Source organism: Micromesistius poutassou (genome assembly GCF_964030765.1).
Source record: "Micromesistius poutassou genome assembly, chromosome: 10".
Taxonomy (NCBI): Eukaryota; Metazoa; Chordata; class Actinopteri; order Gadiformes; family Gadidae; genus Micromesistius; species Micromesistius poutassou.
In genome coordinates, this window is record NC_140280.1 from 16,060,195 (window position 1) to 16,086,465 (window position 26,271).

The window sequence follows — 26,271 nt, forward strand, 5'->3', positions numbered from 1 at the left end:
TCCACGAGGGACACATGAATTATGGATGAATGTAGAACAGAAGCTTATGTGTGTCATACTTCCAAAGTGGCCACTTGTCAAAACTGTCCTTTTAGATGTATCCTAGATGATCACTTCCTTAATGTTTCATGAGGCTGGATAATATTGAATGTAATGCATCTGTGTGCTGCTACATGAAGTACAGTAAGTACGTGATTATAGACAGTGGCCTATTGACATTCTTTCTGACCATCACGGTGGTGCGACTGTCATAGGAGTGTGGCCTAAATACAAAGTTGTATGAACAAAATCAGTATAGGAGCGTTTTGCCGCTCTGCGATGATTATTCCCTGTATTCTATACAAATACCTTTCAAAAAGTTTGTGTCTCGATCAATATCCGCTTAATGGTAATCCCCCACTGGCCCAAACAGGTTGAACATGCTACCTACTTATAATAACAAGCTGCTAAATGGGGAACTCCAATTCCTATTGTTTTCCTTTTCTGGTGATTTGTCAACCAGAATAGTGCATTTACTCCCATGCTCTCGAATTGCGCTAGTGCTGCGAAGCAATTTCATTGAAACTTTGCACAATGTATAAACAAACGTTTTGGTTTTTACGATCAAAGCAGTGTGTCTTCATTGGAACTTAAGTGGGTCGTGTTTCCAAATAGAGCACTCACAACGGCAACGCCATACAGCCGCGTTATGTCTTCCAACACCGCTCAAAACCTTGGCGCGTATCGCAGCGCCATCAATACCACTGGTTATATTAAACACAGAACAAGACCATCTTCCAGCGGGCTTGGTCCTTTCTGTTACGCGACGCGGCGCTCCGTGGCTCGTCTGCTGTGCGATCCACTTTACATTGAAGCTCTGCTGTAGCAGAGTCGGACCGGCACCAAGAGTCGATCCGAAATACACTTCTTTCACACGTCACCTATGTGTCGTCGCAGTTAAGATTTTTTAAGCTTTGTTCCAATAAAACTTGTTTTGTAACCATTTCGACCGTTTCAGAAATGAACTGTTGTCGTCGCGACGGCCCTATTTAAAATGTTACATGGTGGCGCTATGAAACTATTAGACTACATTGTTTGGCTTGCCTTGAACTTCTTGTTTTTTTTCTTACTGGCCCAGATGCAACCTATGAATAAATTACTTTGCATCCACATAAATGGTCGGGAATCTACCATTTTGTTCCTCTTGAGTCCTTCAGGAAATCCTTTGACAATAACTGAACTGAAAATCATTCATTCACTTGCAGGTCCCTGACTCATTCAGGGACCTGCAAACTGGTGAACAATAAAAAACGGGACAATTATATATGTTATATGAGTGTGTGTGGATGATGGCTGGTTTAAGCAGCCTCACTTGGCCTGAGTCAGACTGATTGGACTCTGGGTTGGGCTGGGTGAGGCTGAGGACCTCTTGTTCTTTGAGAAATCAATGTGCACAGGTTTAAACCAGCCATCACTACACAGACTCAGGGAGAGATCTCCTGCATGGCAACATTGAGCAGCAGGTCATTTATCATTGTCTAAAAACATTTATTTATTTATCACACATTATGAGTTGGGTAGTCGTTTTGTTGTTTGCTGTTCTAAACACGTGTCGAGCGTCGAGTGCGGGCCGAGACTTGGCAAAACAATCACTTTAGAGAATTGAAGTCAGGCGATTGAGAGCTGCTTCAATTAACTGACAAACAAGTAAATCACAGATAGCAGGGAGAGTGGATGGGTGCTGATAAAAAGTAAAACCATCTCTGCAGACAAGACAATAAAAACCTCTCAATCCACTTGATTTAGAAGGCAGCATTTATTTTTTCAATCAAAATGGAAAAATGTCTCCAATGGGTGCCAGGTATGCAGCGAGCGTACCAAACACAACACGGGTTCATTTGAGTAGGAAGGAACAGTTCACTGGAAGGAACTGTAAAACGAGGAAAGTGCCATCCGAATAATTATGAATTCAAACGTCTTGGCAGAAACAAACAGGTTTTCGGGCGACAGCCAGTGCTGCCAGACATTTACCACCCTGCAAGGGCACAGACTAGATTAGGTGCTCGTCACCAAAGAGATCAGAGATGACTCTCTTGCAAGGTGTCAGACCCATATGAAGAATGTACACTAAGCACATAGGCAATACGCCTTGTGGTGACCCAGGTTTGAGCACCTCATGTGCTACATGTCATTTCCTCTCGTTCAACCCACGTTCTTGCCCTCTATTCACCCGCCTGTCAATAATGGCTAAAAGAAGCCAGCGTAAATATATTGGAAAAACAATGGGAGCGAGTGTACATGCTTTAAGTAAATTGTGTGCATGTGGGTGTGTATATATAAAGAGATAAAGATAGATATATACCTATCTATGTAATATATGTGACATTGATAAAAAAAAAGGAAAGTAAATAAACTTTTAATTGGCCCTCATGCAATCTTGGTTGTCACTTGTCAAAGTCCCATTTCTTCCATTCCTTTCTTTCTTGGGGAATAATGAGCAATTTGCACATATAACTGTGAACATATTGACAGTCTTAGCCCACGTCCAGCAGTGAATCAGAGAAACCCAGCAAGAGACTTCATGAACATTGTAATTTCTACACTCATTTGGAATGCCAGGATTTGCGAAGATTAAGTGGCCAGTGCAATTCCTGGACAACAACTTTTCATTAAAAGAGTGATATATGTATATATATATTTTAAGGGCTCTCAATGAATTTTCACATTGTTAAACTATAGCTCTATATACAGTAGCTGTAGACGCCTTCAAGGGTGCTGCAGCTATTTCTTAGTTGCCGTTACCTCACTCTGGATTAAAAGAAAGATGCATTAAGGCAAAAGCTTTGGAGAAATCGCTGCAATGGGATTTTGATTAATGAGAAACATTCATTTCTGTATTGACCATTTAAAAGACTATTAAGATTGCCACTCAAGCGTTGAGCATTAATTATAGGGGAGGCCTACATAAGCTTCCTTTGGATTTAATGAGCATGGAAAAGTTCAACACTGAGAAATACAACACAAGTTTTGCAGAGACTTTAAAAGGCACAGCCTAAAAAACATCACCATATTGAACTCTGGAACAAGTGGACACCCTTATAATATATTCTTCCCCTTCTAGGTTTAAAAATGATAAGGATACATAAATGTGACGGTTGACAGCCACCAATGGTGTAAATGTAAATTCAAAGCTAGTGTTATGTTAACCCTGAAGCCTCTCCTGAGCCACCACTGCAACCATCTGGCAATGTCAGTAGAGGACAATACCCAAGACACCACCTCCACCACCACCACCCAAAGTTACATGTCCATGTAGAGGACAGAGCCATCGTCACAGTAAAAAACGGAATATGTCGAAAGGAATCATCAACATGACATTTCATAATCATCAGTGGACACAAATATCAAGAGGCAAGGACATATCCGATGCTCTACTAAGACGGAACGACAGAATCAAGGTCATCACTTTGTCCAAGGTTACCCAAGGTCACTCCGTTCCCCCCATTGGCCCGTGTAAGTCAATGTGATTCTGTAAAACGGCTTCATCTGTTTATGTTGACCTCTTAAAAGCCCTACAAAAAAGCATCAATATGATGATTTCATCAGCTATGAATGATGATTGAATTTGGATGCGTAATCCGTATTGACCTAAGCGAATGAGATCATCCGCCAGAGGAGTGCAAATTCATAACGTATGCATGCATGCATGTCATGTTTTTCTGTAAATGTTTCCCATACCGATTCCCAAGGTAAAAAAAAACACACACACAATACGTAGCAAAGATAACTCATGAATAACGTATAAAAAGGTATTCTTTTGAGAGGATTTGTGTGTCAAGAGGGGTATGAGTCAAGAGGCAAGATGGAAATAGGAAGTTTGACACTGGTAGTATACCAAAGCATCTTCTTTAGACATCATATACGTAGAAGGTGGATATTAAGCAGAAAGTGATGAAATACCCAGGCTGCAACGTTTAACATCAATGTCATTTTGTCATGTTTATTTACAAAACACAAACACACACACACACACACACACACACACACACACACACACACACACACACACACACACACACAGCCTAAAGGTAACCCAATGCCATAACACTCACCAGAGATGACAAAATAATGTTCAGAGCATCACAGACACATACTTCATGCCTCAATTATTGGTGTTAAGCCCCAGAAAAAATGACAACTTCATCCTTGATGAACGCTCTGACTCTCTCGAGGAACCAGGGTTTCTTATGAACACGCTCACACAGATTGCCGCCACAAAAGGCCATAGCTAAAGGGGCTTCAAGCTCAATCAATGATAGCACTAATTGAAATATTATCTTGTGGGCCTCACACTAATGCCCAGGCAAGCACCCAATAATTACACACAGCTCATTAAAATCAGACCACCGCACTTTCTATCCACCAACTCTGTCCGGACCAAAATTAAAGCCCCAGCCCTGTGTGTTGTCGAGCTCCCCCCTCTCCTCCTCCTCCTATTCCCAGCCGCAAGCTTCTTCCATCGTTTTAAATGCAGTTGGGTGGGTTTATTATCTTAAGTGTTTTTCCCTCTATCTGGGAAATAATCTCGAGAATCTGTTCAAGTGAGGCTTCCTGATGATAGGAGAATCTAGCTACCTGCCAACCTAAAGTAAATCCTTTACCTCAGCTGGAGACATCAGATTAGAAAAGAGACCATATTGGAGGGTGAGCAAACTATTTCAGACCACGTAGATGATTCCCATACGATACATGACTGCCATACAATATAAGGAAAGGTTTTTGCATTTGTGGTCAAGCCAACTGAGAGTTAGGGAAGATCTACCCGAATCAAAATAAGATTTGGATTGTAATGGGACAATAATTAAATGCAGAGTCAAGTCCTATCCGTGTATTTAAATTTACATTATGCACTTATGCAGAGTAAGCTTTAATGATCCAAATATTAGTTTTCCAGTCACTATTAAGATGAGATAAGCTCAGTTCCTTGATTTTGCCATTGTACCTTTCCTTATTGTCAGAATGGCCCATGAAGCAGTAAAACTGCTGCATTAAAGGACAACTTCCGGTTTTTCAGCCTCTGCCCTATTTTCCCATTATTTTAGCTCTAAGTGACTCATACAGACAACAATTTTTGAAATTGGTCCAATGTTGAGCAAGAGCACTTCAGCCCATAATGTAACCCATAGGGGCAGTAGCACCAGTGTCAATGTACGTCCTTTAAAGTGCTTGTTTATGCAACTGATGCATTCAGATTTTTATTATTAAGTGTCTGAAAACATTATGGAAATGTCCCTTACAGAGGAATACAACTTTTCGCGAGTGTGAAAGTGCCACGTAGAGTTTATTCTGTTGACGATTTAAACTGTTGCTTATAGGGCTGTAACGATATGCGTATCGAAACCGTAATCGCGACAATCAGAGCCACGAACCTGTCTCGCGGTATGAGAGGGCAGAATCGCGACACGCCGTTTTTTAATGCTGCTTTCACACCGCCCGCACAGCAAAGGCCCTGTTAACTGCTTCGCTGCCGGAGGCTTCCGCATGGCGGTGTGAAAGGGCCAGGCGTTTTTTAAAAGCGGCTGCCGCCAAAAGTTTCAACACGGGGAGAGCTGAGTGGTAGGCCAAAATCTGTGCGCGTTCACATGGGAGGCAACCGCTTCCTGGTCCAACCACCACGGTTGTAACCGCCTCCCCTCTGCCGCTCTTCCCTCGGCTTCGGTGAGTTGCCGCGCGGCGATGTGTGCCTGCTCTCCTCGCTCGTCCACTCACTCGCTGACGCCACTCACACACACAGCCATTCTCGCACACACACATACGCTACTCGTAACACTATGCCTCGTTATTGCGAATCAGACGTTCATGTTTTTTCCCATCTATTTGAAAGTTAGGCTATTAAGCATGTTGCATTCAATACAGCCTGATTATGTCATTATTTAAGCTACATAGCCTAATTAAGCAGCGATAATAGGATATTTGACCAGCATATCATCAAATTGTCCGGAAAACGAAACCTCTGCAGGTCATTTTGACCAGCACCGTTTTTTTCTAGCGGGAACGCTGGTTAGTGCTACCAAACTTTTCAAGTTTTTTTTTTTTTTACAGGTGCAAATTAGCTGTTTAGCTAACCCTGGTATAGAACCTGTTCTATACATGGTCCCTGTTAACAAAAACCAATAAACTAAACTAAACTAAATAACTATTATTTATTCAACATTAATATTTTAAAATACGTAGGCCTAAACCACAAAACTAGTTGAGGATTGAATGAATAAAATGCTTTTTAAATTTAAAAAAATGTATCGAACCGTGGGTCAAAAGTCATGATACAAACCGAATCGTGAGTTGGTGCATCGTTACAGCCCTAGTAGCTTAGCATTATCTAAAAGTTTTGGCTGAAGGGGGGTTGAGATTGTAATGAAAATAGGGACATTTCCTGCAACAACTCAACTCCTAAGTGCTCATGGGAGCCTTTCCATAAAGTTTTCAGACACTTATTAAAATCTGAACCTGTCATTGGCATTGGTGCGTATCTTGCTACGCGTGTATCTTGTCTACTTTGGCGTTTGGCCACCTGCAAAGAAAAGGCAAACGGAGCCAGAGGGGGGGCCGGGGTGGCACTGGCCACCCCAATTGACAGTTCACTGCAAGTTTCGTTGAAAGCCCCCCCACCCCCCGTCAACAATTCTGGTAAGTATTTTCCTTTATTATGCCCTCTGGCCACCCCTTGTATAAAAGTCTAGCTCCGCCACTGAACGGAGCCGGAGCAGAAGAAAATAGTTGTTTTTTTCCGAAAAGTGGCTCCAAGATGTGCTGTGGCAAATGATGAGCGCACTGAAATGTGCGCTCATGTGCGCTGTGTTCGCTGTGCACCGCACACACACTGGAGAACTGCGCAAAATCAGCTGATCGCAACGTTCCTTACTGTGAGACATTCAATCGCTACATGATCAAGCTGCTGCAGTTGTAATTACAAAACTATGGAGCAAAAAACACTGCTGTTCTTAAGTCATGCATTGAAAATGGGATCTCCTTTGTGAAACTGGGTCGGTTCATAACATCAGATGTTATTAAAAGAACGCTACGTGTGGAGTGCGTGCCAAATACCATCTCCTGGTACTCACCTTAGTAACTAACTAAAAAAGTTATGTGCACCCCTGTCTATATTTGTGTTAACAAATTCTGAAGAAAAGTAGAGAGAAAGAATTAAAATGTTTCTCCTCGCAGACATGGTAAATTAATGCCACGCAGGTTGTTGTTATTTTGTGTTTGGGGTTGTTATTTTCTGAAAGGTTAATATCAAAAAAAGGACCTTCCAGTTTTGAACCAAGGGCTGTAACATTACACATTCAGTGTGAATATATGAACTGCTTGTGTTTAATCAGAGATCCTGGCAGCACCGGGGAGGGTTGTGTGCTCTGTCCACACATCCATTGTGCTAAAAGGAAAATAAGGTTGCAAAGACAACCTCCTGTGAAACTCCCCACTGATTCTAGGTGTTGTACCCTTGTTGGACAAAATGGAAGACAAACACCATCATTGAGTGCAGGGCACTTGGTCTGTCTTTGCCTAAAATGGTAGCTAGCCTCGGCTCCTGTTATTTCTCACCATTGCATCCTACACTTAACATAAATACTACACATTGGCCTTATACTATACAATATGTTGTGTGCAATTTGACCATTGACTGGATGGCTTGCCAACTGGCGTTATCGGAAGGAAAGGGGCCAGGGCATGGAATGAATAACGTTCTACAGTATACACCTGGAGGCAAGAAACAGCAAGCCTTGTTTCAACTGTCAAGCAGGCTCTGTGGAAGTCTCTTCACCGAAACACAAAAGACATATGTCGGAAAACATGTCAAGAAAATACTGCATCTCTTTTTTTCTACAAAATATGAACGGATTCTCTCTTTACACTCTAAAAAACCACAAATGCAACAATCACTTGTTTTATTCATGCTAATTTTCCAATTCTTTTATTTGTATTTTTTTCAAGCATGTGTCCCTTGACTTGTCCAGCGCAGAGCTTTGTTTTGTTCGTCTTTTTTTACCACATTAGTTGAATTTCTGCACACATTATGAACTAAAAGCACATGAATAAATCAGGGATGTCAGACAGGATCACTGACTCCTAAATAAAGCTCCATGCCGAGCTTAACAACAAGGGTAAACTCCACCTCCACTCAGCAGACACTCTCCCAACTTCCTGACTTCCTTGCAGAACCAAGAGAAAAGCAGCAGTATATTGCATCAAAATTAGTTTTGACACTTCCCGGCACACAGTTTGTTTATTTGTTTGGGGGATATCTACACAGCACCACGCCGAGCCTAAAAAACACTGGTTACATAGGGTGTTGTTGCGAATAGCCAGCACCAGGCTACATACTGCAACGTTTCTTTGGAAGTAGCTGGCCGAGAGGGTGAATGGCTGGGGTGTTTAGTAATCAGTTCCCTGCAGTGCCAACTTCTGGGAGCGTGCCACATGACCACTTGAGCTGGTCTTGGTTAACGTCATGGGCGAAGAACAGAAATACTTTTTTCTAGAAAAGTGACCCTGTGATTTTTTGGTATATGGTGCCTTAAATCAAATGATTAGAATTAAAGTTCAGCTACACAAGTGTTCAGTAGTTCGGTGATTGTTTTTTATTTAACACTGAAACTTTATTGAAGATGTGTGCTTTCAGACCAAACATAACACACAAGCTTGTCAAAGAAAGAATAAATATGCAAGCTGCAGGCTGTTTTAAATGTGTTCCGAGCAAGATTACACATAATAAAATAATTTTTCTCCGTGGTGATAAATGTAGGATAATTAACTCCCATTAATAACGTTTTCAAAGTAAACAATTGACACTCCTTGCAATGTTGAGAAAAACCTGCAGCTCGCTTAAGTGCACATTTGTGCAGTACTGTTCACACTCCTGGTCTCGCATCTAAGGTGCATTATTCTTCCCTGAGGATATTGTTCTGCCTTGTGAGAGAGAATCGAATGCTTAGTCTTAATCGTTGCCCCTGTTCATGGCACCATGGGGTTTGACGGCTGGATTTTTCACTCTTTATGCCACTGCATCTCTGACATGTACAGGTGGCCTACTAGCCATTGTCTACAAGATTGGAGACAATTCTGTATTCTCTCTCTCTCTCTTCCCCCCCTCTCTCTCTGTCTCTCTCCCCCCCTCTCTCTCTCTCCCCCCCTTCTCTCTCTCCCCCCTCCTTCTCTCTCTCCCCCCTCCCTCTCTCTCTTCCCCCCCTCTCTCTGTCTCTCTCCTCTCCTCTCTCTCTCTCCCCCCCTCTCTCTCTCCCCCCTCTCTCTCTCTCTCTCTCTCTCTCCCTCCCCCCCCCCCTCCTCTTGGGTGCAGCGGTGGCATTACACGTGTGCTACGTGTGTGCACTGTCTGTAGGGACTGAACCAGAGCATTTTGCTCCAGCCGGCTCTGCCTGTCTCCCCCGCCTCGGGAAGAGCCATGCAGACGAGGCTGTAACCCGCTGATAAGGGAACACTCTCCGCACCCATCAACAATGATCTCTTATGTCTTGAACAAAAGCCGGCATACACCCAGCACGCCATGCCCACCCCCACCCGTAACCCCACCACCCCCTTCTCTCTCTCTCTCTCTCTCTCTCGTTCTCTCCCTCACGTAGACTTCATTCTCTCCCGTCTCGATGCTCCCTCATTCTCATTTACTCTCTCTCTCTCTCTCGCTCTCATCTCATCTGACAACAGCTGTTGGGACTCTCAAGAATTTTAGATTTTGACCAGGAATAATTCTGTCTTCTGCCAGTTGGATATTCTGGCACATAAAAGGGACTGGGGGCATATTAAACAGGCCTCCAAGGGGCTCTGCCAAGAAACACACACACACACACACACACACACACACTCGTTTCTGTGGCGTCCAGGAAACCCTCTGCCAGAAATGTCTCTCAGCGACGAAAGAAAAGACAAAAACAAGGGGAGGTCTTAATGCAATTGTGGATGTGGCACTGGAAGGATACTCTATGAAAGAGTAGAAACAAGGAGACACGGGGGTATTTGTGATTGACGTCAGAGGATATAGCGATCAGATGTTGATGTGAAGACAGAACGTTTGTTCCTGACAGCATTGTCCAGCACCCGCTTCAATTTTCCAATCCACTGGCTGAAGGCTGTTGATTTAGCTGATGTGTGGTTCAACCAAGCCTACCTGAGGCAAGACTACCAAGTCAAAATCTCATGATGCACAATCTTGCAATTTGCAGAGTTTGTTATGTGTTTTGAGTGGTGTTTAAATTATGCTTAGAGCACGTTTTATGCTCTAAATACAGACTAGCCCTACAGTTAGTGACATCTAGTTATTTGAGAAAATCATGAATTACGATTGCATTACCTGTGTTTGCTGCTGTGTTATGGAGTTTGATTTGTTGGTGTTTAGTAATGTTTAACCAAAAGTAGGCCTTGGTTTATAGCGTACATTTGGCAGCAAAGAACAATTCAACCTTAAAATGTTAGCTTAAATGTCAGTTCCCCATTCTGTGACTCATAAGCCCCAGAACTAGTGAGAATATAGTCTTAAAGAGCCCATTTCCTAGGAAAAATACGTATACAATTATTCATGTGCCAATGCTATGGATGCTAGGACTTGCCAAGATCCTGAAGCTCTCAGGGAAGTTCTTAGGGAAGCCAATAAGGAAAACAGTAGCCAACCAGACTTGTGTGCCATACAGACGTTGTTAAACGATGCCAAATGATGAACAGGGTACCTATCTGAACGGAGGGATCCCTATGCAAATAAAAGTCGAATAAGTCAAAATATTGCGGAGGGAATTTGATTTAATGCACTACCCGTAGTAGCACACACGTAGCCCACCACCATGTTCAATTACGTGGACCTCTTGCTAATACAGGGCTTAACTTGGATGACCTTAACACGCACCCGATTTGGATTTAGAAGTAATAGGCTCCTAAATCTACTTTAGGGAAAGAGCGCCAAACACGTCAAAATGATACACGGATAGGATGGGAGCAACGCAAGGTCGCGCCAAAAAAAACACAAGTTTCTAGGCTACTGGACCAGTGGTCCTCAAAGTATTTCAACAAATGGGAGCCCCCCTCGAAGGGAGTCAGTGTAGGGCCAACCCCCTTCCACCACTATAGGTTGCACAACATTTTGGGGATGGTCATTTTTTTTATATAAATATAAATAATGGTCAGGATATTTGGTGCAAATATGAACATTTCATGAGGGGATCGAATACTTATTTAAAAAAATATGGCGAACTTTTAATCCGATTTTATGTTAAGGCGGTATTCAGATCCAACTCATTTGATTATGGTCTCGTTATTATACACTTGTTCACAACCAATATTAGACAAAACTGGCATTTTTCAAGTAGTCCTCCCCCCCTGAAATCCTTCACGCTACGGTACCCCAGTGATATACCCTGTCTCCTCCTCTCCTATCCTGGGCAGCCTACCGCCACCTGCGCAGCCTGGAGAGACGCGGACACACACTCAGGAGACGCACTTCTGCTTTATTGCGGAATAAACGAAACTCGTGCAACTTTTTGCTTTCTGGTGTTTTTTCTACCACGGCTCATTCTGACCTGTCACGGCACTCTTATATAACAACGGCAAGCCCCACAACATTCAAAGAAATCTAGAAGTGCACTTCATCCCACTAATCGCTTTATTCCAACTGCGGCTTTAGATGGCGTCCGTATGTCAAACACTAGAGTCCAGTAAGCTCCCCGCGTCAAACATGCACGCTCCGGTCCAACGCACACTAATGTATACATGTTATACAGATCACACCGCCTTCAAAGTGAACCCAAGAGACCGATCGATATCACATCAGGACGGCACGCACACATCGCTTACCTTGTTCCATCAGCAAAACGCTCATTCCGATCAGCAAAGCCCAGTACAGCGGATTTGTCATGTTTCTCGGTGTTGTGGACGAGTCTTCTCTTGGACAAAGTGTGCGATGTCTGAAATAACCTTGCCCCTCTGAAAATTCCGAGAAAGTGTTGTTGTGTGTGTAAGGGGAGCAGAGTCCTCGGCGCTTCTATCCTGCTGTACAGCGTCCACCAACGCACGCTCGACAAAGACCCTCCTTCAGCGCGGTATTGGTGCGTGTGTGTGTGTGAGTGGCTGATCGCAGAGGCGCTGATGTCTGCTGCTCCTGAGCCCCCCTGTTATTTACCCTCTTCAATCATCGCAATTACTATTATCACATGCACGGACTCGTCCACCTTCACCTTGTTTGCCTTCACGCAGTATGCCTGCAGGTCACTAGACCTATACTTGAGTCAAATCGAATTGTACTTTCTTGTATATATCAGGGGAAAAAATATGCAGCGTTGACTTGAAAAGCGTATAATGTAATAGCTGCAATCTATATTCAAATGAAGCACCATAAAGTGGTTAAACACCCTCAGATACCCACAACGGCTCACATTGTGATCTAATTCCGATGGGCATTTAAGTTATCACTGCCGTACACACAGCCAGGCAGATGGTGTCATAATGAACCCCTATTCAAATGAAATGAACACAACTAAACAATTGAAGGACCTTTGGAGAATGAATTCCTGAATATGTACTTGTTTTACCAGAAACAAGAGACTCTAGGCATTTCATTATAACCCCAGCCTTATTTTGACCGTGTGCAAACAGAAACACTTCAGTGATCCTCACTGAATTGGACTGCAGGTCCTTTAGAGGAGAACTAACCAAAGTCAAGTGCGTTAAAACACCTGACTCATGGCAGCCGTGTTTATCAACTGAACTCCATGCCCTTTCCACTCCATAAATAGCAACCAGCCTCCCTGTAAACCTGGTGGTTAAATATAATTAACGGTAAAATAATAATAATAATAATAATAATAATAAATAAAGAGAAAAATATAAAAACAGATCAGTTTTGTTATTTTTGGTCCTTTCTGTTTTTGGAAACCAGAATTCAAGAGAAAAATGTTTTAAAATACATTTTTAAGAATAAATTAGACAATAAATATAGTGTTGCAGTCATCTGTTTTTGACCTCACGTTGAAATTCAGGTTCAAAACCTATATATATAGCCTACACAGCGACAGCATTTTGTATCGAACGGAGCAGTGTGTTTTCATTAGTGCTACTATGTGAAGAGACACAGAGACGAACAGGATTCAGCCCATCTCTGAAGCACATTTCTGTTAAGTCTAACTCGCTTTCCGGAAAAGATCCAGAAAAAGCATTACAGAGCGTGCCGGCGGTAGGCTACGGTTGTCACTGAGGACTAGACAAAAGGCTCACAACCTCTGCATTGTCTAAAACCATGATATGTATTTGTTCTTATATACACATTTGTATAGACACTTGGTCTCCATTGATGCAATGGGACGATCTGGAGCATGGAGAAGATTAGGTTTTGCCATACCCACTGTCGACACAAATTAGCTGTAAAGTGGGGCACGATCGCTGCCTTCTTTTAATCCCTTAACTCTGCAAGGCATACCAGACTTTAAGCATTAGTCTTATTAACCTCAAATGTACAGTCTGGCAGCGACACACATAATTGTCATAAAACTGTAAATGTCTGTCTATTTTGAAACTGTCTATTTCCTTTGTTTTACTTATTCAGTCTCTTTATGTATATAATTTAGATAGTAGATGGTCAAAAAGCATGAAATAAATATTCATACACATTTTTTGGAATAGGATCAATCTTTACTTGTTGTCTATTGAGTGTCTTCAGACCGCTGGTGGTTGGTGTATTTGCCAAGCTCTTACATGTGAGACATGCATGACAATGAACATCTGCACTGTACAGTACATTGAAAATGCATGCACGTTACCCATTTATTAGATTTATTAGATTAGCCATGACTTCCAGTTCAAATTATTATTTTCCCCACAGACCACAGAAGTTTTAAGAAAGAAAGAGAGAGAGAGAAAGAGAGAGAGAGAGAGAGAAAGAAAGGCTGTGTTTGAAGGTGTGTCTCATAACCTGGCTGGATTAAGTCATGTGTGGAAGTTTTGAAGAAACCTATAGGAAGTAGAACATTTACTCACAAGGTTATAAATGCTCAGGCCTTCCCCCTCGCTCTGTTGAACGCACTTGTTAATGAGCCAAATCTTATTTTCTCCTCAGCAAATCGTAGGTTAATTACAATTGATTGTATCTCACTTGCATTCAGTTGGGAATGGATGGTCAACTGTCGATGCCAAGAATTCCCTGCCGCTGGCCGCACTCCTCCCCCCCACCCCACCCCCAAAGCGACAGCTGTGTGGTCGCTCTGAACCAAAAACAACCCAAGATGGCCCTTTGCAATGTCTACAGTGACGTCGGGCTTGGTATTGTCCTGCCATTTACCTTTTAGCAGAAGGCTAAATAGTAGCTTTTATCGAAAGTGACTTGTCATATCATGAAGGTAGGGCTACAGGTAGACTGCGTACATCCAGAAGCTGGTAACCGCAAGGTTGCTGGTTGCTGGTTCGATCCCCGGCTCCCCGACTCTGAGTTGAGTGTTGTGGTGTCCCTGAGCAAGACGCCTCACCCTAATTGCTCCTGACGAGCTGACTGTCGCCCTGCGTGGTTGACTCCGCCGTCGGTGTGTGAATGTGGGCATGAATGGGTGAATGTCAGTCAACACTGTAAAGCGCTTTGGATAAAAGCGCTATATAAATGACCAAAAGGACCATTTACCATTTACATCCAGGTTCGAACCGGCTCAGAGCCTAACACCCTAACCGCTACTACACTAGCCTGCCTCTACACGTGCACAATTATAACAACAACAAATCTATAAAACAACTATTATAGATTTTGTACACACATATACACACGCCATAGAGAAGCAGCAAGCAAGCCCACAGAACATCATACAGAATGTGTAAATACACCCACAGAACACACCTTCAAACACAAACACAAACAAACACACACAGTACACGCACAAACCACACTTTGTGCGTGTGAAACGAAGCCCGGGCGTCAGCCTGTTTGTGGCGTCTGCACACTGAGCTTTTTGCCAGGCTTCCAGCAGGAAGTCTGAAACCAATGAAGGAAATAGATTCTGTTCAATCTCTTTACCTGCTGTCCGTCTCATAACTTGTGATGTTTTCCCCTACGCCAACGCAGCCTCCCTAGGGCAGTCGCTTTGAGGCAGCTCCTCAGGTGACATTTTTGGTTGATAAATAGCTTCTAAGAGTCTTTTGATGAGACATGGGGAGACACACCTGGCACTGATGCTGAAGGGCTACTCAATATGTTATGGATGGCACAGCGATCGCTGCTTTTCTGCCACAATTACAGTTTTTAGGGAAACGGTCAATATCAGACATGAAGTATTGGACACAGGGCCACGAATGTGTCCCTCATTGTGAACTTCTCCTTGACAGGGGCAAGAGGCCCCCTTAGCCCACTTGTATATCAACGTCACCGGCGCTTTGTATCAAAACCCACATCAAACTCTGTCAGTTTGGTTCAACCTCGCCAGAGCCGCCGCGTGTGAGGGGAGTTTTAATGAATAGTAAGTCAGAAAAATAGCAATACCGGCATTCAAGGTATTCTGTTCAATACCTTCGTCGGCTTGCCGCCCCTTTTTTCTCTGATCGAGAACAGGTTCTCAGAGTAAATCCCGGTGTAAACACACATAATAAATCACGTCTTCAGATCCCAGATTCAATGTCAAAGGGGGTGCAGGGGCCGTTCCCACAGAGTGAGGCGGGAGATGAGAGCGAGAGTTGTGGTTCGGGTTCGGTGGCATTGGTCATAAAGTCGTAAAGAAATTTGATTGCTTTTTCCATGTTCCACTGTTTACATCCTTTCACCTAAAATAGGCCGGGGATAATCATTAAAAAGTGCGCAAAACACTGCCTCTTGCACAGAGTCGATAAAGAGGTTTCAATATCACCTTGGGGGTCCATACAGGCCTATCATAATAACGTTGTTCTCAAATGGTGTTTTCATACTGCTGTGTCCCCATCACACTGTATCACTTGGATTGTCATTTGTCGGGTTCATTTGAATAACCCGACGCGCTGTGACCGTCAACGCTGGCCGTGGAGAGGCTTGGCTGATCTACATTTCCCGTCCTCCGTGATCATTAAAAACCAAGTCACTGTCACCACACTGCGTCCCCTCGTATCGCTGTTTGTCCTTTTCACTTGTATAACTTGAAGGAGTATTAGCATCAGTGCTGCTGAAGACCATAGCGGGGCTTTGCTTGATCTATATTTTGTGTCCTCCTTGCTCATTAAAAGACAAGTTATTGTCAGTCAAGAGCAAGCCCTGATTTTGTCACACCACCGTCAAGCGCCAAGTGCTGTGCAGAAGGACAGCTCATGTCGACCTCATTCTCCACACACCCACACCCTACATTACTCGAAAATAACTCCCTACGTTGTTCTTCCACAGCCCTATTGGCACACACACGGTCTCAGAAGCTCGTCCATGGAGTACTTAATTTGTGAGGCCACCGGGTATTGTTGATGTAGCATAAAACATTTAAAAACAAATCGCTCTACATTTGCGAACAGAGGCATCTCGGAGGATAAATATGCAAGAGAGAAAAAAAAATCATTAAGCAGCCTAAGCAAGCGAGGCTCCTGTTGAGTTCAGCAAAATGCAATAACCGCCAAGCCCTCCCACCGCGTGTCTATAAAATCCCTGGGATCAATCTCAGGAATCGAGAACAAATCCCGATAGGAATGGCAGAGCAGCGAGACACAAAAAAACAAAGAAAAAATTGAAGCGAGGCACAAGGGGCGGATTGATTATTTGACAATCCTGCTTAACTCCATGTGTCAAGCCAAGCCAAATGGATTATCATTAAACTTGCGGACAATCACTCACACAAATAGTCCAGACAAGCCTGAGGAAGCCCAGGGTAAACACGACCGGCCCTACCTGAACCACAGGCTACACACAGCGGCATCCATCCTAGCACAGCGCTATCTCTTATTCTCTTCCCCAGTGTCTAATGGCCATCACGAGCCACCAAATGCTGCCATCTTGAAGAATAAATGTGATTTTTTTTAACGCTATGTTATGATTTGCCAATTTTCTAGGTGCACCTTACATGATTTGCTTCCCTGGGAAAATGTGATCTTTAAGTCTCAAACAAAGTCAGCAAACATTTCTGAGAAATATTGCTTGGGTTATGTGTTTTTATTCAGTCTTATATGCAGATATCTCTGGCTGACTTCCAAACAGTCCATTCCACTAGGTATGATGTTTGATTGCTTTGGACCCCATAGCCCCTGAAGACCCAAAAGCAGAATAGGAAATCATAACTCAGTGCCATGTCCAATTTTGACATCAAGGAATGGTGGTCTTGTGTGACAATTAAACGTAATCCCCAAGTAATAGAAGTACATTGCGTCACAACAACCCAAGGCATATCCTAAGTCCTATCTAGGAAAGCTTGACATAAGACCCAGATAATACAAATCCTGCAGTGGTGGTTTAAAATTGCATGTCTTCCTCTTGCATTCTGCTCTACACCCCCTCAGCAATGACCGCCTAACCCCCATCCAACGCCCCCCTGTAGCATCTCCGGCCGTTACTTATTTATCATTATTTCTGTCACTTAGAGTTGGGAGTAGAGAGAGATGGTTCAGATGAGTGGAGGACAGTGTGCAGGTTGAATCAGATAGGAGGCTTTAGAGGCGACGCCAAAGCCTTCGGGATTAAGATGGCCGTCGGGTGTGCTCAAGAAACCCTTCCGGCATATAGGGTCTCTCTCTCTCTCTTTCTCTCTCATCGTCTAAGATATGCTAGCCAATTGTATTTCAGAAGTCCTGAACACACTATCAGCCATTAAATTGAAGTATGGTATTTACAAACTTTTACTAGCCAGTAGAATCATTATATCATGGAGAGGGCTATTATGTCCCTAGTATATATTTGTACAAAGCTCGGAACTTTAAGGGAATATAAAAAGGAAATATCTCTAGGTAGAGTGAAAGATAATCTGGAAAGTTTTGTATTGATGTTTTGAAGCAGGCTGAGAGAGAGAGAGAGAGAGAGAGAGAGAGAGAGAGAGAGAGAGAGAGAGAGAGAGAGAGAGAGAGAGAGAGAGAGAGAGAGAGAGAGAGTATACCAAGAGTTCTGACCCAAGGGACCAGGGGGCTTATTTAATGCCAGCACTTTCATGCATTTTCATCCTCCATAAGCGTCCTTTGCGTTGCATACAAAAGTGCAGCCCGGTCATTAATTCACATCTAAATTTCAATCACATCTGTCAGTTCTCTTTCATAGGCGGCGCACTGGGATTTGCGGTTACTCCGTGTAGAGAATGGCAGATGAGAGAGCAAGGGATGAAACCGTGGGGGTCCAGACAAGGGACTGGGGGGCTTTTGGGAAACTGAGAACCACCGGCACTATTAATATAGAGTGCCGATGGACCGCCCCAAAGGATGAGCACACCTGAAGGGGTGAGAGGGAGACATGGCTCATGGTTATTTGCATTTTTGGATTGTGGTAGGGGGTTTTGGAAGGTTATTGGCGTGAAAGAGGTCCGGGCCGATCGACTGGCGACTGCTAATGAGTCTGCGCCGCTGTGTTTGATATTGAATATTTACATCAAAGGGGTGATATGATTCCTCTGTCCAAGAGATGGATGAGAAGCAGACCTACTCTGACGTTTGTTTGGAGAAGGAGTTTCTATCATCTACCATTTTGCCCCCTCGTATTCTCCTCAATGGCCAGACTTTGTGTCTAATGAGCTGAGAGTACAGTCTCTGGCGCTAACATCTGAACTCAGGCCTACAGCCAACCACCAAAGATAAACAAGGAGCGCAAGTGCCACTATCCTTGCTCTCCCCTTACTTTAAAGAAGTTGTTTAAAAGCACAGAGTAATCATCACACATCACAACACAACACAACACAAATTAGAGGAACAAGCAGGCAAGCCTTGTTATGTATGTCTGTTGCGTTGAGCCAAAGCCCAGAGGGGGGAAAAGAATAACGTTATGAATTTAATTCATTTCATTATTACATTTCATATCGAGTCTGGGTTTGGTTTTCATTACATACTTGAAAGGACCGGAGAGAAAAAGCATCCTATTATCATTGTATGACTTGTACAAGCTCTGACGACGTTACATGTGACAGGGCAGATTATAAAAGTCGGACTAAAAGCAGAGACTAGAGTTAAGAATAGGAGAGTAGATGGTAATTTAGAGGAGACATTCAGATTCAGCACTGGATACATTTTTGACATGAAATGACACGATGACAGTTTTCTGTTCAAATGAAAGGCTGCTTTTCAGATGCACCATACTCGATTAGCATATTCTGGTCATTTTGAATTCATAATCATTTCACCAGTGCCCTCATCATTTGACCAGTGCCCAGTGCCCTCTTTTATATGGTTTACCTGTCACATGCACTGCCTGTAAATAATCAACACTAAAATCACAGTGACAAATCAGGACAATAGGAAAACCAATTAGTTGAACTGCAAATCTAGGCTCCATGACATGCTGCATCTAATTTTCTTCAATAATTAAGTTATTCAACCAAGTTCAACACCATGCCGTTTTAACATAACCATTAACAAAGGTTTCATTTCAGAGTCTTACAATATGTGGTAGGAAGCCCTGGTGAATGGTGATGCGAGGAAAACAATAGTCTACATGCAGGAAATGACAAAAGCCTCTAGCATCTGGAGGATAATGGTAAAGCTTTGATGAACTTTGGTTAATTATGATGAACCAAGGACTGCCTAGATGCGGTTCATCCATTTTTTTTATTATTCACCACGCCCACCCGGGCATATTTTAATGATTTTTTGAAATGTGAGTGTAAAAGAAAGTATAGGTGCATGTGCATGCATGTGTATGTGTGAGTGTGTGTGTGTACCTGCCTGTGTGTGTATTGCAAGTGGATAGGTTAGGTTCAGTGGATGTGGAGGCTGTGTTAGTCAAACTTGTATATAGACCACAGAGAGAAACCACGAGAGAAATGGCTGACAGTGGCAACAATCGCAAATGAAACCATGAGTGGCAAAAAAACAAAGAAGTGTGGCCCATTGAACAAGAATCCCCCTGAGAAGAGCTCTCTAGCAAAGGCAGCCACACTCACAAAGCTGCTTAGTGCCATCTGTTGGGCTGGATGAATGACGGCACGCAAAAAAAGCATTCTGTACTGTCCAATTTTTAAGCTGGAATCTTTCTTAATGTTTGCAAAAGATTTAAAAAACAAATGTGTCTGTTGTTGTTGTTGTTGTTGTTGTGGGCCTGCAATTAATTCCTAATTAAATACAAACCAGAACCGTATTTAATGGAAGAGACAGTCACAGGCTGGGCCACAGCACTCTAGAAATAGAGTGGACAGCGTACATCACCTAATGGGCTACAGATGAAAATTAGCCCCCAGGCTACAATCTGGAATATGCTGCTGTACATGTTAATCAATGTACATTGTCCTGAAATAGATAAAAAATCAAAATAAAAAAAGATTCCTGACTCCCGCCTTCTCTCTGTCACCAATACCCGCGCGCATTTAAGGTATCTCGTTCCAGGCGATCCGTTGGGAGGTGAGAACGCCTGTGGATCAAGGTCAGTCTATGCATGTTCAAACAGCTGTATGTAAAACAACTCTTGTTGATGAGCATATCTCAAAAAGTTTCACGTAAAACGCCATCCATGTGGGATTTGATTCCTCGTTTTATGCATGCACATACTTTTTTGTTTTGTTATTTGTTAAATGTTTTGTTGCAGAAAATTGGTCTTTTCCTCCCCGAGCAAACCATTGTCTTCAGTGAGCGGGACCTACAGGGAGGAGTCAATGAGGCTAATTACAAAAAATAAGTGTTGAAGGTTGAATGATGAGAGTCTTCCTCCCTTGCCCGTCGGCTGGACAGAGCCCATGGAGGGATCAGCCACGCTCCATTTAACACACTCAATCAATTGTACCCATACATTCAGGAGGGATTCTTTACCTCTGAGAAGCAGTCAACATCTATCAGCTTCCAAGGGTTTACAACAGTCCAGGAACCTACATCTGTTTTGCATTAAAGGGCCGCTGAGTTTATGTCTTGACTGCGATGGTTTATGAGAAGATATACTTGAATAAATAATGGATGTGTGAGTGTGTGTGTGTGTCTTTTTGTATTATTGAAGACACAAACTACACCAGGCTTTATCTTATTTAACTTCTTAAACTTAAAACTTCCACGTGTTTATTTAAGGCTGTGACTGTCCAGAATGGGATAACTCAAAAATAAACTGCCTTTTCGTTCAACCCTCACAACGGTAAGCGGTTTGTCTCAGGGCAAAAGTATTGCTCTTCTGCTACCCTCTCGAGTTCACCCAGTGCGGAATAGTCAACACCACTGGGACTGCATTGTTGTTGGGCAAACTCATGGGTGCTGAATCACTGCAAACAGAGGAAAACAAAACCAGAACTGGAACTGCTCCTACAGGACCCGGTTTTATTAGCTTGTCTAAGGTTAACTATTGGGAGATAATGGAGCCATGGCAACGCCGGCGATCGGGTTGTTATCCTTGTGTGTTATCGAGGAGTGTCATTGATTTAGCACTGTAGGAAATGGCAACAAGGACCTCTTAGTGCCGTTACACTGCAGCAATCGTTTACCTGAGATTCATTTTTAATTTGCCGTTAATATTACTGCATATGAGCACTGGTTTATGAGTGCATATTGCCTGTTTGCTACCTTGGGAGTGGGAATGTCTGACGCCAACAACAGAGCCTCTAATAAAAACAACGATAACTCTAAGCATCCGATGGGCGGACGTAATTTCCACTGGGGGGCCCGGCTTATCAGTCCACTGAAATGAGCCTATACCAAGAGGGATGAGAGAGGGCGGGGAACCTTTTCTTTTTCCTTTCTGTGTCAGCCTGTTTGTGAAAAATAATTTAGGAAAAAAAAGCTCTGTGGTAATCATCTTTCTGCTTTTTGGCCAGTAATGGTCCATAGCAGTGCAGGTGTGTTAATCTATCACAATAAAGGAAAGGGGGAGGCTGGTGATGGTGGAGGTGGATATGGAGGGGTGTTTGATCAAGGAGAACCAGACTGAAGTGGCTAGAATACAAAGCCACACATTCTAGAGTGACGATTTTGGTTGTTGTTGTTGCTGCTGCTGGCATTAGTGTAGGAAATGCATTGTATGGACTATCGATCAAGTGCATATTGTCACACCATGACAGTAGGAGGACTGCTGTTCTGTGAAATGTTAATAAGCACAACTGTTACATATTTGATAAGCGCACACACCACGTTAAAACTAGATTAAGGCCCAGTCCCATTTCTCTCCCCTTAACAAGAACACTTGCTTTGAGTGCCCTTAGCTGCAAGTCAGCTCCCGGGTTCAAGGGTTGATTTTAAGGGAAAATGGGCACTCCCCCTTGCTCCCCTAAGTATTGGGACACCCTACCCCTTCGCGGGAATGCGCAAAATCTAGGGTTAGGGCTCAAATCTAGGTGAAAGGGAGAATTGGGACAGGGCCTAAGACAAGGGTTTTGAATCTAGATCCAAATTGTGAGTTTTCAAATTGTGATTGAGAATGGGCCATTTTTCCCAGAATGAGTTGAGCATGAGATTCTGATCGATTTAGCATGTGATTGTTTGCCATCTAAGATGGGTTTTGGAAGACAATTCTATCCATCTAGATTCTACAAAGGTCGACAACAATACAAACCTTTGCGTCAACGAGATAGATTGGAGCAATTGGATTCCGAAGCTCAATCTGTTTAAATGAAGCGTACAACGCAGAACCGTCCTTTTGTGACAGCTTGTAAATGTGTTTAATCAAATTATAACCACATTTCAACAAGACTCTTACCAGATTCTAATCAGATTCAAAACGGATCCTTACCGGATTCTAACCCGATAACCAGATTCAAATTCAATTCTAACCAGATTCTATGGCCAAGATTTGTCTGAAAAATCCTTGAAATTGACTAAAAAAGGTAGAACAAGCTCAAGGCCGCATGGACTACATTGAGTCACTGGATGGAGTCACTATGGTGCAGGAACGCAATAGCAATTGTGGGTAAGAACTTAACAAGGACCAACAAGATGTTTCCCCACGACATAGCTTTCGCTTCCTGGAACAGAGAATAGCTATAGGACTTTGGTGAAGCTTGGGGAGATTATAGAAACATCATCCTTAGACTGGCAGCAATCCTGCGATAATCTTGTCTGCTGTGTGCCTCGTACACCGACTGACTGAGGTGGCTTGTAAAAACGTTTTTCTAAATCTCTCGTACGTCTCTCAAAATCTCTCGTCTCTCAAAGTGTTTCCCCCAGTTTAGTCACGGAACATGAATTATGATTATCATTTGAATCACGATTTGAAAACTGGGTTAAAAAGTGTTGACATTAACTCTGCATTATTATTAATATCGGTAACATTCAGTTCCCAAATGTGCATCAAGCCTGGCTTTATTGGAAGGATAAGAGAACTTGCTCGCTCTTCACAGGTTACTGGTTCCAAGCAGCGGTTCTGAATAGTAGTTCTAACAATTGAAGAGCAAAGTATACATTTATGTCAGATAGGCTATATTTACTTCAAAGAGAATATGCCATTCTTGCACATATGGCTATACCCTTTTGTTAAAAATAAATCAAAGACTGAACTTATATATTTATAAAGCCTCCATGAAACCCAGAATCTGTGTCCAGAAACGATACATAATAAGAAACAGCAGGTAGAAGTACATAAGGCATTCTAGCAAAGAGAGGCACAGACACTAAAGTCATGCTGAGGTAAGAGACGGTGATATTACCAGAACTAAGTGCGTTAAGATCGATTTCCATAAGCATCAGAAAGAGAAAACAGCAAAATGGTGCAGAACCGTGGATGTGGATAGGGTGACAGACGGGAGGGGGGGGGGGGGGGGGGGAGTTGACGAGCAGGTTGGCTGGCCAACGTTTCCCAGACGAGTGGTGTTTTTTCCCTCTTTTTGCTGCTGTTGTTTGGAGTTCAAGGTCAGCCGCAATCTGTCTGGGTTTTATTCCTGACCCATTTGGGTTGGCAGCAGGCAGTCTGCTGTCCACTCAGCATAGCACGCCAATGGGGTTGGTGCTCAGCCGAGGGAAGGGGAGGTTGGTGCACAGTGGAGGAGGGAAGGGGAGGTTGGTGCACAGGGGAGGAGGAAAGGGGAGGTTGGGGCTAAGGAGAGGAAAGGGAGAAGGATGAGGCTGCTCTTTGAGAATCGTTTCGATGGATGGAATCGCCATCTGATCATTTATGGCTTTAAAGTTGCACACACGCACACACACACACACACACACACACACACACACACACACACACACACACACACACACACACACACACACACACATACACAGTGATCTAGGCCTAGTCAATGACTTCTTGCTAATGTTTTGAGGACCTTGGTCCCACATACTACTTCTCTGTTGGGGAAAGTGCAATATTTGACTGACAAGCAAGCTGGTACACTCCCAACGCGATGCCCGCCAAGAATATTTGATTTATTTTCAACTTGACTGACATGTTGACGCAATACTCCACTATTGCTATTGGTGAAAACAGAGCATGTTTAATTAAAAGATGGTTATTTGAGGGGGGTTGTGTACACACTATACTGACAGCAACTTTGAATCAGATGCTGGAGCAAAGGAAGTAGTAGGAGCATCTGGAAGAACATTTCTTATTTTTTAATGTTTTTGTTCTGAGTTACCTTTCTTCTCTCTTATGCTGTGTAGATATGTTTATATGTGGTGCGCATGCACACTAGAACACACACACACACACACACACACACACACACACACACACACACACACACACACCACACTAGACACATCTACCCAGCATGTGTTTACATCTGTATTCGCTACTTCATGTGCTTTGGAGTGTATGTTGGTGATGGACACACAGACATACACACACACACACACACACACACACACACACACACACACACACACACACACACACCACAAATTGAGTTATGTGTGTGCTTGAGAGCAGGCTTCAGAAACAGCCAAGCAGCCATGCAAAGCCCTTTAATGTTGGTGAGGATTGATCTTGTTCTGCCAGTTGGTTACGGTTCCATTAGGATTGGTCTGGATCCATTATTGATCAACAACTTTCAGACAACAAGTTATCCTCATAACAAATTACAATACTGGTACTTTTATTATCCATTCATTAACAACATTAGTTTATGGAGTTACAAGCATTGACTTTGTTAATGAACAGTTAACTAATGGTCTAGTAATCATTTTCTCATGGTGTTCATGTTTACTTATGGTGTTTATGTTGACTTCAGCATTAATGTGCACCAGTGGCAGCTGGTGGTTTTTAAAGTGAGGGAGGAAGGACTGCGCGCTTGGTTGCCATTGGCCTGCTTGCACTGTTAGTGGCGTATGGTGGCATAAGTATGTGAGAATCAAGTTGTTTCAGGGTGTTTTGGTGAACTACAAAATAGCAGGGAGGGATAATTATGTGAATAAAATTGATACTAATCCACCATATTAAACGGTCAGAGTAACAAACAATTAAAATAACAACAAGAACATAATTTCCAAACTGTTCAATATATTAGATGGAATTATATTATATTCTTACTACAGTTGAAGGAGCCTCTCACTCGACTTGCAAATTAAGTAGGAACATGGATGTCACAGAAACAGAGGGGTGTGACAGAAACAGAAATAGGCTAGGTATTCAACCGTGTACCATGTAGAGTACCCTCATTTGGATGACGTGGATCGAGAAGGTTGGGAAACGTCCTTGATACGATGAAGCAACCCCCTTAGGCCCTTTCAACATGAGAGGGATCAAAGATAGGTTTGAAATGATTGCAGATCCGTGGAGGCTCTCGGTGGTCGGACTGCAGTATGTGTTTATGGACTGAAGGGCTACGTGATGGAGTTGTCGGGGGCCTGCTATGCTGTTTACACTTCCCCGGCTTAAGAAAAATGAACTGCAAATTGATTCTAAACAGGGTCAATGTAATGGAAGGGGATAAACAACGATTGCCTCATTGATTTGCATGTTCTTTTGAACGAATTCCCACACATATGTTAATATGTCAGAAATGGTTGGTTTTACATACATTATCAACTGTGATGGTATACATGCTACATTCCAAGGGGGTAACAAGTTAAACCCGGACTCAGGGCGAGAATATCACATTATTTTTAGTTTTCATACCTTATATTACCAGGGTTAGGGGTTAGGGTTAACGGAGAGCTAGAATCAATATGAAGAAATGTGTGTCTCTTTTATTTTCAGCTCTACTTCTTTATAAAACCAAACGTTGACATGTTTATAGAAACCTTTTCATGCACTTCAACAATTTACTTAATGATGGCACCATTAAA

The 26,271-nt window shown here is 42.9% G+C and overlaps 1 protein-coding gene across 1 annotated transcript in view; it reads right to left on the reverse strand.

Annotated features, from left to right (window-relative positions):
- Window positions 1-11,944, reverse strand: part of ntm (neurotrimin) — a 271,917-nt gene extending 259,973 nt beyond the window's left edge. Inside the window, exon 1 of the mRNA XM_084473818.1 lies at window positions 11,836-11,944. Coding sequence (XP_084329944.1) covers window positions 11,836-11,896 — 61 coding nt within the window. The 5' untranslated portion in view covers window positions 11,897-11,944. The remainder of the gene's footprint in view (window positions 1-11,835) is intronic.
- Between the last annotated feature and the right edge of the window lie 14,327 nt (window positions 11,945-26,271).